Source organism: Ictalurus furcatus, chromosome 28 (assembly GCF_023375685.1).
Source record: "Ictalurus furcatus strain D&B chromosome 28, Billie_1.0, whole genome shotgun sequence".
Lineage (NCBI taxonomy): Eukaryota > Metazoa > Chordata > Actinopteri > Siluriformes > Ictaluridae > Ictalurus > Ictalurus furcatus.
The window spans coordinates 10,166,545-10,179,160 of record NC_071282.1 but is presented as its reverse complement, the minus strand read 5'-3'; the positions used below and the strand labels follow the sequence as shown (position 1 = coordinate 10,179,160).

General features: G+C 36.2%; 1 protein-coding gene across 2 annotated transcripts in view; it reads left to right on the top strand.

Annotated features, from left to right (window-relative positions):
• The window catches only part of LOC128603873 (probable global transcription activator SNF2L2), a 13,102-nt gene extending 2,940 nt beyond the window's left edge, over positions 1 to 10,162 (top strand). Inside the window, exons 2-6 of one of the 2 annotated variants that reach the window (XM_053618621.1) lie at positions 962 to 1,191; positions 2,998 to 3,103; positions 5,281 to 5,382; positions 5,841 to 5,973; positions 7,516 to 10,162. In XM_053618621.1, the coding sequence (XP_053474596.1) occupies positions 962 to 1,191; positions 2,998 to 3,103; positions 5,281 to 5,382; positions 5,841 to 5,973; positions 7,516 to 7,667 (723 nt within the window). In that variant the 3' untranslated portion in view covers positions 7,668 to 10,162. Of the gene's footprint in view, positions 1 to 909; positions 1,192 to 2,997; positions 3,104 to 5,280; positions 5,383 to 5,840; positions 5,974 to 7,515 lie in introns of both variants that reach the window. The other variant, XM_053618622.1, reaches the window with a different exon arrangement.
• Positions 10,163 to 12,616: the final 2,454 nt, after the last annotated feature.

Here is a 12,616-nt window from a genome sequence, read left to right as displayed (position 1 = left end):
ACAGTAAGGGCTTTATTTTAACTCCATATTTAAATTCCTGCACAGGCATATTGATAATTTGGTGCGGCATGAGCAGTTTTTAACTGGTTGAAATGAACACGTCTGCACTGATGTGGGTGGAGTGCCACAACAGGTTGTGTGAGGTTTGAAATTCGCTGGCACAGTGGCATTATCAAATCCACTATGGTCCAAAATTTCACTTCCTGTTGGGACGTCTGTTAGCACAGACACAATGATACAATAATAGATTCTGAGTCCTGTCCTGAACTGATATTTTGAATATGCACTTTTATGTCATTCTATTCCAATATGAATAAGCTACTAACCCAATATATATATATATATATATATATATATATATATATATATATATTTGTTTTAGCATTCATTATGAAGCCTTATCATTCTGTCTATATTTGTCTTTCAACTTTGACTGTTTTCCCCCTTTTTCCCCTTAGCTATTTTTTTAACAATAACTTTTTATAATAAAGAATCTCACACTTGCATTTAAATGGTCTTATTTGTGCAAGTACTACTAAAATGGTAAAATAATATTTTAGTGCCCATAATACTTTAGTGCTATTATTTTAACAGGAAACACTGTAATTTGTGCCAGACAGCCAGTTATTTCTACCACTAAAATATCAGGCACACCTACTGATAATGTATTCTGACTCAAATATATCTATTTTTTCCCCAATTATGTTTGTTCCTCACCACTTACACCAATGGTCATCAACAAACAAATAATATGCACCATAATCTTTTTGCATTTGCTGCTTAATCACAATTATAATGACCAAAGACTGTAAACACAGCAAGAATAGTAGTGTAGTAGTTTTACATCCTATATGAATAAATACAAATATTTACATTTAATTTATCTTATTATTATTATTGACCTTACAGCAAACCCTGACCCTCATTCATTCTTCATCATTCCCATGGATTGTTTCTGCAGTCTCAGGCTGTTCTAAAAGGAGCGTCTGAGGATATGGAGGAAGACAGCAGTTTGAAGAAACGAAAAAGTGACCACCAGGGCAACCAGGCCTCTGAAACGGGGCAGGAGATTGTCGAGAAAGTAAAAAAACGGCGCGGTCGACCCCCAGCTGAGAAACTTCCACCAAATCCCCCAAAACTTACCAAGCAAATGAACACTCTTGTTGACATGGTCATTAACTACAAAGACACGTAAGTAGCAATGACGCTACAACAAATTTCCTTTGAGATGACTTTTTGTGAGACTAATCATATATGGGCGAAAGACTTACTGAGCACTAATAATAATAATAATAATAATAATAATAATAATAATAAATAATAATACTTGAGCATTTGTATTTATTTATTTATTTTGTTTTGGAGAATAAAGTTGCTTGAGACTAAAATTGTGTGACATTTAAGGATCACAGTCACAGTGGGATTTTATATCCAATTTTGGTCCAAAAACGTGCATGTGTTACTGCCTCCTGAGACTCAGTCTTAGAGCACCATGGGGATAAACAGTATTTTCCTGACCTCCAGACTTGTCCTGTTAGAGCCTGGTTTTGTGGATGTTTACTATTTATGCCACCCTTCTCCAACACAGGTAGGCGACTTCACTGTCAGAGTTTGTAATACAATCAGAGCTACATATTTGCAGTGATCTGTGAGCATTCAGTTAGATTGATAAAAGCAGTGAGAATTTGACATTTATCATGGAAAACAAGCTATTAAATATGATTCATACACTGTTTTACTTGCAGACCCAGACAGCAAAATATGGCATGAAGCTTGTATTTTATGCAGTTTAGAGTGTAAAAGCATGCCTTGGAAGAAAATGCATTCTTTCAGCTGTATTTAGAATTGGCAACTTAGGTTTAACAATTGTGTGAATATTTACCAGTGTTCCTTGTATTCAGAATCAGGTTACACATCTGCCTAAGTTGATTTTCTTGGTGTGCCATTAAGATTATGCAAATACATGTACTTCATATGTCCAAATTTGCCAGAAATTTCTTGGGTGGAGCTGTCCAAGACAGGCATCAAGAACACTGCCTGTAAACACAACCCCTTGCCTTTAGGCCTTAAAACAATTTGGGGGGGGGGAGGGGGGTTGGAAATGCAGACGAAGAAGCATGTAGCATTTTTTCTTGCTGTCAAATGTAATACAATGTAACAAAAAAAGCAAGAGACAATTGACAAAAGTAAAAAGAAAAAAATACTAGTAGAACAATATATGAATAATAAGATGGCAAGCATTGAAATAAACATCCAACTGGAGTCTAGGATTTTGCCAATGTATGACTGCATGAATAACCCTAGTAGTATCATCACAACCACTGCAATTGGTTTAATTTAACAATATCACTTTCTTCATTACCTTCAATACCTTCATTATTTGGCAACTCATAAAATAGTGCTTCCTATTATTTTGCATTTAATAGTTTTATTTCATGCTCTGAGACTTTCCTGTGCACACACCTTGTACAGTGTAGCCATGGGTTACTAAATTGAGGTCTTGTTGAAAAGTGTTGTATAATGTTAGTTTTTTCAAGTCTTGTCATCAATTGCCTATTATGGTGTTATTCTAAAAATTCGCTAGATAGTAACCTATAGTATAAGTCAAGTGTGATAAGTTCTTGACTTCATTTTTTTAAGCTATGTCATTATTAATGTCATCAAGCAACATTAATGGACTTGTGATATTTATGATGTTTAAATGATATTTAAATGTGTGGACTTGTATCGAAGTTCTGGTGCTTATGACACAGCCAGGAAAATATTGACATGAAATCTTGTGACAGAGAAAAGTTGCATATACAATGCAATGCACCAGTCTTATGCCTTGTATTTGTGCATGTGCCATGATCATGAAAATTTATCCCAAAATGTACTACTATGTAGTATTTGTTTATTTACTTGTAAAAACGTATGTGTGTAGTTTCTTGTGCTTTTCTTGTGTCATATTGTTATTTAATGGTAGTATCCCACAGTTAATTAATTGCTGTCATACAGGTTGGGCCGCCAGATCAGTAAAGGTTTTGTTCAGCTGCCATCTAGGAAAGAGGTACCAGAATACTACGAGCTTATTCGCAAGCCTGTGGACTTTCGGAGGATCAGGGTAAATGGAAACCTGTCCTATTTGGTTGTCCTATGTTGTACTTCTCCAAACAAAACAAAAAACAGAAATGACTGTAGTTTTAGTGTGGGTGAGATTGCAGTGTTATACAGTCTGTAAGCCATCAAAACATATATAACAAATATACATTGGCATAGATTCTACAAGTCTCTAAAACTGTACTGCAAGCTGTAGAACTGCAATGTAAGTCTACTTTAGATATTCTACAGTATAACAAAGCATATACAGTATACAGTAGAATGTCAACAATATGTCAGGTGACTGTCATTGACTCACTTGTGAAATAATTATCAACGTCAAAAATTCATGGTGGTAGATGTTTAGGAGATCATGTATAGATTATCAAATTGTACCTTTTGCTTTCCCTTTATAACATATTCATAAGCATTGTATGAATAATTAATAATAATGGATGATTTATTAGGCACATGTCAAAACATGAGATGAGGTGACATTAAGGTTTTTATGTAGTATGACTGCTTTTATGTGAAAGAGAGAAGTTTGGTTTATGGTTAGACTGGTAAAGATTGTTAGTGTGAAATATTTTATACTTCAGTTGAATGTTATCAGCAATATTTACAGTGCTTTGAAAAAGTATTTTACCCCCATCCTGAGTTCTTCTGTTTTTGTGCATAGGAGTAAGTCCTAGTTCTAGAAGTAAGTGAAGAAAGACTCATCTCCAGTTATCGGAAGCGTTTGGTTGCAGTCATTGCTGCAGAAGGTGGCACAACCAGATTTTAAGTTTAAACGAGCAATTAGTTTTTCATATTGATGATAGGTGTTGGATAACATTTTTTTTGCTTCAACAAAAAAAAATTAAAATAAAACTGTTTTGTGTGTTTACTCAGGATGCCTTTGTTTTATCTTGTATTTTGTTTGAAGAACTAAAACTATTTAGTATGAGATTTACACAAAAAAAGAAGACATCAGGATGGGGCAAATACTTTTTCACAGCTCTGTACAAATATAGCATTCGTGAAGTATGGAGACCTTTCTAAAAAGTATCCATTACAAATGGAAAATTGATTATCAAAATTGATTTTCATTTTTCAGTCATGAAAATGAGTCATTGATCTGACATATATCCTTTTCTAGTGTAGATTTGGCAGTACGCTTAAACTTGTTGTTTTGTTGGTATGTGAACCTCCATCCCAGTATCAGGACTTGCAGAGTGGAACTGGATTGCCCTGTATCTAGCTCCATCCATCTTGCCCTCAACCCTAACCAGTTTCCCAGTCCATGCAATTAAAGAGCAAGCCCACACGATGCTACCTTTACCATGCTTCACTGTAGAAATGGTGTTCTTGGGGTGATGAGCCATATTGGGTTTTTGCCAAATGTAGTATTTGTGCAAAGGCCAAACATTTTGATTTCATAAAACCAGAGATACTTTTTCCAGATTTGCTGAGGGTTTTTTTTTTTCTTGCTCATTTCCCATAAAGATTCCAGGGAATAATTGTCTTGTGAACAGCTTCTCCCATCTCCCCAGCTCCTTCAAATTTACCTTTGGCCTCATGATTGCCTAATGCCCTCCTTAACCGGTGATTGACTTGGTGGATGGCCTCCTCTGGGCAGAGTCGCAATTGTGCCATATCCTTTTTATTGGTTATAATGGATTTAATGGTCCTCTGTGGAATGTTCAACTTTCTTTTAATAACCAAGCTCTACACTTTTCCACACTTTGTCCTGGACTTGTTTTGATAGCATGTGACACTTTAATTCCATTCATTTAATTATGTGACTTCCAGTGCAACTGGTTGCACTACTGGTTGCACTACAACTAATTTAAGATTTTCACAGCAACTATGCAAATTATATTGATCCCCCAGGTTTTTTGGTTTTAACACTACAAAATGTGGAAAGGTTGAAGGAGGGTGAATAAATCAAAGCTACATATATGTGCTGCTAAACAAAGACAAATTAATAACTTAAAAATGACAAAATACAACATTTTATTCAGTCTATCCATAGATCCAAGATAATTGAGACATCTTCTCTCTTTCAAGCTAAGAGAATTCATGTTTCATGTGTTGACTATTGAATGTCTAAAAGGAACTACCAAATAATATGTTACCATGATTTTATTAAAGCAAACATACGTATCTGTTGCATGTGTTACTAGAAAATTATAATTTTCTAACTAGCTTTTTTTTGTGTAGGAACGAGTACGTAACCACAAATACAGGTGCATTGCAGACTTGGAGAAAGATATATTACAGATGTGCCACAATGCTCAGACTTACAACCTGGAGGGATCTCAGGTGTGCCTCAAGTGCCTGTTCTTCGTCCAATCAAATATGACCCAATCAAATTTACCATGAAATGTTGAATTTGAAAAGCAAAGTTTCTCACATCTTAATGGAATAAAACAGGCCATATTTGGGTTATTTGTTTAGCATAATGGGTAACAATATGAAGATTTGAACAAGCTAAATGTCTTTGGTATTCTAGTATGTTTAAATTTGTGAATTAATTATTAATATAGCCGAGGAACCATATTAAACATTCTTTTAGGCTACTTCAAAGTGCAGTTTCTAGCTAGTACATAAGCAAAATCATAAAAGTGCTTTTTTTTTTTCCAAATAATTCTCAATGTACTTTATAACCACTGTTATAACCATTATACACAGTGTTATAACAATACAAACTCTAATAAAAGATCTTATAGTATCAAACAATAAAATGATGGTGATACTAAATATGTGTACTATTGTTTCAGATCTTTGAGGATTCCATTGTGCTAAAGTCGGTCTTTGAGAGCGCAAGACAACGGATAGTAGAAATCAATCAAGAGGACACTGATGCTGTTGGAGGCAGCGAGGCAGTGTGTGGCAAGCATTTAAACCTAGAAAGTAAGATTAAATTGATAAATTTACTTTAATGAACTTAATGTGGGTGATATATACACACACACACACACACATTCACACACAAAGAGTGGTGCTTGAAAGTTTGTGTACCCTTTAGAATCTTCTATATTTCTGTATTTCTATATTTTCTATATTTCATATTTCTATATGACGTAAAACATCACCAGATTTTCACCCAAGGCCTAAAAGTAGACATTGAGAAGGGAACCCAATTAAACAAATGAGACAAAAATATTATACTTGGTCATTTATTAACTGAATTGGCACCCTGTCCAGGGTGTACCCCACTTCGTGCCCGATGCTCCCTGGGACAGGCTCCAGGTTTCCCTGTGACCCTGAAAAGGATTAAGCGGTATAGAAGATGGATGGATGGATGGATTTATTAACTGAGAAAAATTATCCAATATTGCGCATATATATATATATATATATATATATATATATATATATATATATATATATGTGTGCAACATATATATTTGCATATGTAGAGAGAGGGAGGAGGGGGAGAGAGTAGAAATGAAGGCGTGGAATGGGAGGAAAAACGGAGTGATTCTTTGCTAGCTGGATGGCTTAATTTTAAGGAAGTCTATCAATGGAACTGTGAGGTGGGGAGGAGGCATATGGCCCACTCGTCCTCATGCTATACCCAGCAGCTGCCGCACACTTGATGAGCTCCATGAAGGCTTTCTGGATCATCCATGGGGGACATCTTCATTGAGTGTCATGGCCACAGATGTAGGAGCTGCAGCTCGAGGAGCAGCTGGTTGTAGCTACATCTGGAGCACCCGTCGGTCCTCGGCCAACTTGTTAGCGATGGCTTCAAAGCACTGCTGTTGTTCATGGTACAGGTTGAAGACGGCCTGATGTTACTTCTGCTGGAAGATGGTGAGGGACTTATTTATCTCACTGAGTGGGGAGGTTTCTAGGAAGCATCTGGTACCTCCTTCCTGGGTTTTGGCGCCGCTTTAGAACACAATATGTTGTGCTGACTCCATCAACTCCTTCTTGCTCTGGCTCACAGCATCTACTGAAAAGAAAACACACACATGAGTAAGCAGCCAGTAATCACCAACAGGTTGGAAAAACCACGTATTGTCTGTTGGTTCAACCCATCAATGCTCTACATCCACAGCCAACACTTGAGCATGCCCTCTTTGTCACACAAAACTACAGACACAGTTTAGCACAATTAAACACAAACACAGTACTTTTGTTTCTCTTGTTCATACTACTGAAGACCAAATAATAATTTCTGTAACTTCTTTGTGAATTCAAGTTGCATTTTCCCCACAAATGCATTACAAGGATCATGTCCACTACATCCTTCTATTAATGTACACCTGCCATAAAAGCTTTAGAGTATGCAGACAGAAATGATTGCAGTTTAGGATACAGATCTTGTTTCAGTATGGTCACCCACTGGGTGGCCACTATGAAACTTAGACACGCAAATAAAATAACTCACTTTTATTTTATTTTTTAGAGAATACACTGAAACAATTTTCTCCTCTTTTCTTTCAGTAAAATCAGAAGCAACAAAAACAAAATTTGACAAGAGTAGGGAGAGAAGCACCACTGTTCCTGCTAATTCCAGTGCTAAAGTAAAGGGGATTTACAGTGATGAGGACAGCGCTGAAGACCAGGAGGACAACACAGGCTTGGAGGATGGCTGAACTACATCTTCTGGATATGAGCTTCATGGCTGTCTGTCATCTTGCTAACATTGGAAATTGATAAGCTCATCAAATCACTTGCATTTATGTGAGTTGATTCAGTGTCCTCATTGTTCCCAAATTTGTTCCAGACTTGATCACATGCACATTAATATTTTGAGATACAGCTAATGATATTATGTTGTAATTAAGCATATACAGCATCCTACTGCATTGAAGTCATAGACTAAATATAAAGTCATATCTAGATGCATACCTATATTCCAGGATGATAAGAAAGTAAGCAAACAAGTAAACACTATTTATTTTCATTTTGCACTTTTGGCAGCATGGTAACTCCACTAAAGGTCAGTCTAGGGCAAATATATAACTCAGATAATTGCTTCTTATTTCTGTTTCATATGTTTCATGTAAACCTATGACTTCTTATTGTGTCACATCACCATTATATGATTCTGACACAACAAATGTAACACTGAGTTACAAATTCAGTTGTTAATAGAATTTGACTTGGCATCAAAATAGACAAAAAGCAATCTTTATAACAACTATCAACTATTGTACTTTGTAAAGCCTTTATAAATATTTAAAGTGGTGCTTGAAAATTTGTGAACCCTTTAGAATTTTCTATATATCTGCATAAATATGACCTAAAACGTCACCAGATTTTCACACAATATACAAAGTAGATAAAGAGTGAGAGGCAAAATGTGAACCTTTGCTTTCAGTATATGGTGTAACCCCCTTGTGCAGCAACAACTGCAACTAAACATTTCTGGTAACTATTGATCAGTCCTGCACATCGGCTTGGAGGAAGTTTAGCCCATTACAGTACAGAACAGCTTCAACTCTGGGATGTTGGTGGGTTTCCTCAAATGAACTGATCACTTCAGGTCCTTCCACAACATTTCTATTGGATTACAAGGAGGACATTGCCTTGGCCATTCTAAAACATTCTTTATTCTTCTTTAACCATTATTTGTAGAATGAAGTGTGTGCTTGTGGTTGTTGTCTTGCTGCTTGACCCACTTTCTCTTGAGAGTCAAAACAAGCCCAAACCATGATACTACCACCACTATGTTTTACAGGTGGGAGAAGGTTCTTATGCTGGAATGCAGTGTTTTCCTTTCTCCAAACATAACACTTCTCAGTTAAACCAAAAAGTTATATTTTGGTATCATCTATCCATAGCCATCTGGCTTGTCCACATGATCTTTGAACTGCAGACAGGCAGCAATGTTCTTTTTGGAGAGTAGTGGCTTTCTCCTTGCAACCCTGCCATGCACACCATTGTTGTTTAATGTTCTCCTGATGGTGGACTCATGAACAGTAACATCAGTCAATGTGAGAGAGGCCTTTTGTTGCTTAGAAGTTACCTTTGTGACCTCGTTGACTATTACACGTATTGCTCTTGGAGAGATCTTGGTTGGTCGACCACTCATGGTGAAGGTAACAATGGTCTTGAATTTCCTTCATTTGTACACAATCTGTCTGACTGTGGATTGGTGGAGTCCAAAGTCTTAGAGATTTTTTAATTTATTTATTTATATATATTTTTTATAACCTTCTAGAACTCATTTTCTGAGGTCTTCAGAAATCTCCTTTGTTCTGGCCATGATACATTTCCACAAACATGTGTTGTGAAAATCAGTCTTTGATAGATCCCTTTTCTTTAAATAAAACAGGACGCTCACTCACACCTGACTGTCATCCTATTGATTGAAAACACGTGACTTTAATTTCACCTTCAAATGTACTGCCAATCCTAGAGGTTCACATACTTTTGCCACAATTTCCTCAGTAAAATAAATGACCAAGTATAATTTTTTTTGTCTTATTTGTTTAATTTGGTACTCTTTGTTTACGTTTAGTACTTTTGTGAAAATCTGATGATTTTTAGGTCATATGTATGCAGATATACATGTGATACATAAGATATACATAGATATAGAAAATTCTGAAGGGTTTCGCAAACTTTCAAGCACCACTGTATGTAGCTCTATTCCAGTTGTCATGAAGGGATTATTCATGTGTCATGTAACCCTGTAAAATCTGCAATTGGTATGAAATGTTTTAACAGTCAGGGAAGTTTTTCCACTGCCCATTTTTCATATATATTTTTGGTAACAATTTAATTAAATGGAAAATTGGAAATTTGGATGAAACATTGTCACTTCTACTTTAGTTTGTGAACATCTTTGGGAACAACATTGAAAACTGAACTGTATTTAATCAATCAATGTCTTAACTATATGATTAATGAGCCCTGTGGTGTTTATGGAGCATGATGCATTTTGCTGAAAGGACATTGCCCTCAATAAGAGGATTCTAATGATAACACTGTCAAGATGTGTGTGTACTTTTGAGGGTTGGGAGAGAAAATGTCTTTATAGGTAGATTTTGAAATAAAGTTTTTAAGGTTTTTATGATATGAAAGTGCAAAGAGGTTTGATTTGAATCATCATAATTGATAATAAACATTTTTATAAATAGTCCTACAGTGTCTGTCAGAATTTATTTTTTGGTGATTAATCCTGCAGTTACTTCTTCCAGAGTATGCGGATCAAATTAGCTTGATTTTTGATGTTGCTTAACTGACAAGGACTTATTTGAGTGTCTTCTCATTAAGCTGCTTGTCTATTCATAAGATGTTAACGGTACTCTTATTTTGAAATTCATTCTCCACACAGGCTCTGATGCCAGGATTTAAAGGAGCATACTGGCATAAAGTAGTTTACAATTACTTCATTTGACAATACAGAAAAAAATTATGTTGCTATGTTGCGTGTCTTAAAGAGTCTTAAAGAGGAAATATCAAATAGAACATTAAATGTAATGCTGGCAGTTACAGGAAGCCAGTGGAGGGAACACAGTAGCAGAGTAACATGATTAAATGCAAAAAGATCAAGGATAATTCAGAAAGCTGCATTCTGGATCAGTTGCTTAGTATGATGTACAGAAAGACCAGACAGTTTTATATTTTATTTGTCAAGTAATGTAGTATATATGTAGCAACATTGTATCTTACAACCTTTTATTTTTGAGCTTTGAGTTTTGACAGAATTCACAATTTGTATTGTTGTGTTTTGCTCATAACTGCCCTGACATTTTAAAAATTCATACTTCATTAGTAGCATGCTTATACAGGTGTGGAAAATATGAAGATGCAAAAGTGTATTTTTAGTGTTTCCAGAGCCTCACTGTCCATGTGTGCGTCAAAACGTTTTTTTTTTTTTGTTGCATATCATATACAACTGACCCAGATCTGATGTCAACAGTGCATCGTCCCATTTATTTCCACTGCAAGTTAGTATTTGCACTGCATATAGCAACTGATACCTGGACAACCGCAGGATGCTCTCCAGTTTGACTTGAAAACATCCCTTGTCCTCATGCTGTTGTAATTGAACCAATTCTTGTCTGGCTCAGGAAAGCAAACAAGTATCTTGTGTTCAATTTAATTAAATTTTTATTTGTATAGTGCTATTAACAATGGACATTATCACAAAGCAGATTTACAGAAATTTATTAATTCAAGACATAAATTAACATTTTTACAAATTACAAAATGATATTAAGTAATTCATGCTTCATGCTAATTCATGTTATAATAATGATAATTTAAAACTGTAAGCTAGCTAGTGGCCTCCACATTCAAAGTGACTGTAGTACTTCAAAATTCCACCTTTCAGAAGCATCAATAGAAGGGATTTTCCTTTTTGTTTGTTTTAAAATATGAAAAATCTCATTTCATTTATTTTGGCAGGAGTTTCATCTAACTGTTAGATCTAATAGTAAAACTTTTCCACAGTTCTTTTACTTTGAATAAAAAATATTCTAATGCAGCCACCATATTGCCCAAACAGTTCACAGCTTCGCAGCTCCAGGGTCTAGTACTCAGTCTTGAGCTCTGGTTACTGCTGGTGTGGAATTTCACAGGTTCACTGTTTTCCCAGTGTCCTCATGGCTTTTTTTTAAACTGGGTGTTCCGATTTCCTCCCACTCTCCAAAAACATGCTGGTAGCTGGATTGGCTACTCTAAATCACCCCTAGGGCTGTGTGTGTATGTGTATGTGTGTGTGTGTGTATGTGTGTGTGTGTGTGCGAACGTGCGTGTGTGTGTGTGTGTGTGTGTGTGTCTGTGTGTGTGTGTGTGTGCGAACGTGCGTGTGTGCGTGTGTGTGTGTGTGTGTGTGTGTGTGTGTGTGTGTGTGTGTATGTGTATGTGTGTGTGTATATCAAGAAAATTTATGCCTGAAGTGGGCTACTCTCAATATGCTTAAAGAATGTCAAATTATTTATTATAACTCGAGCTTATTCAGATAACATAGTGGTCGACATGGGCTTGGTTAAAGTACATTGGTGGAGAATGTGACATACAGACCATTTGAGTAAAATTTTGATATGTTTTGATACATTCAACATACAGAAGGTGCTGCAGATATGTTGCATGCAAATGTTTTTTTCTGTGAGACTGGGCTGACAGAGCACAGCAGCCAAAAGGAAAATGGATCAGCCAAAAATTTGCTGAGGGCCAGTCCATCTCAGCACGTTCCTCTATCACACCCAAGCTCCGTCAGCTGTTAGACCAGGTTTCTTTAATCTGTATTTTTTTTCCCTGGATTTTATTTGTTCCTCATAAAGATAAACCCATCTAGATCAAAAGGACAATTATGTAAGGATGCTATTCATAGACTTCAGTTCAGCATTCATCACGATCATCCCACAACAACTGACAACAAAGCTGTGCCTGCTGGGTTTAAACACCTCCCTCTGCACCTAGATCCTAGACTTTCTGACTGGGAGACCCCAGTCTGTCAGGATCAGCAACTCTACCTCCAGCACCACCATACTGAATGCCCCCCAGGGTTGTGTACTCAGTCCACTGCTGTTTTCCCTGCTGACTCTTGACTGTGCTGCCAAGTTCAGTTCTAATCACATCATTAAGT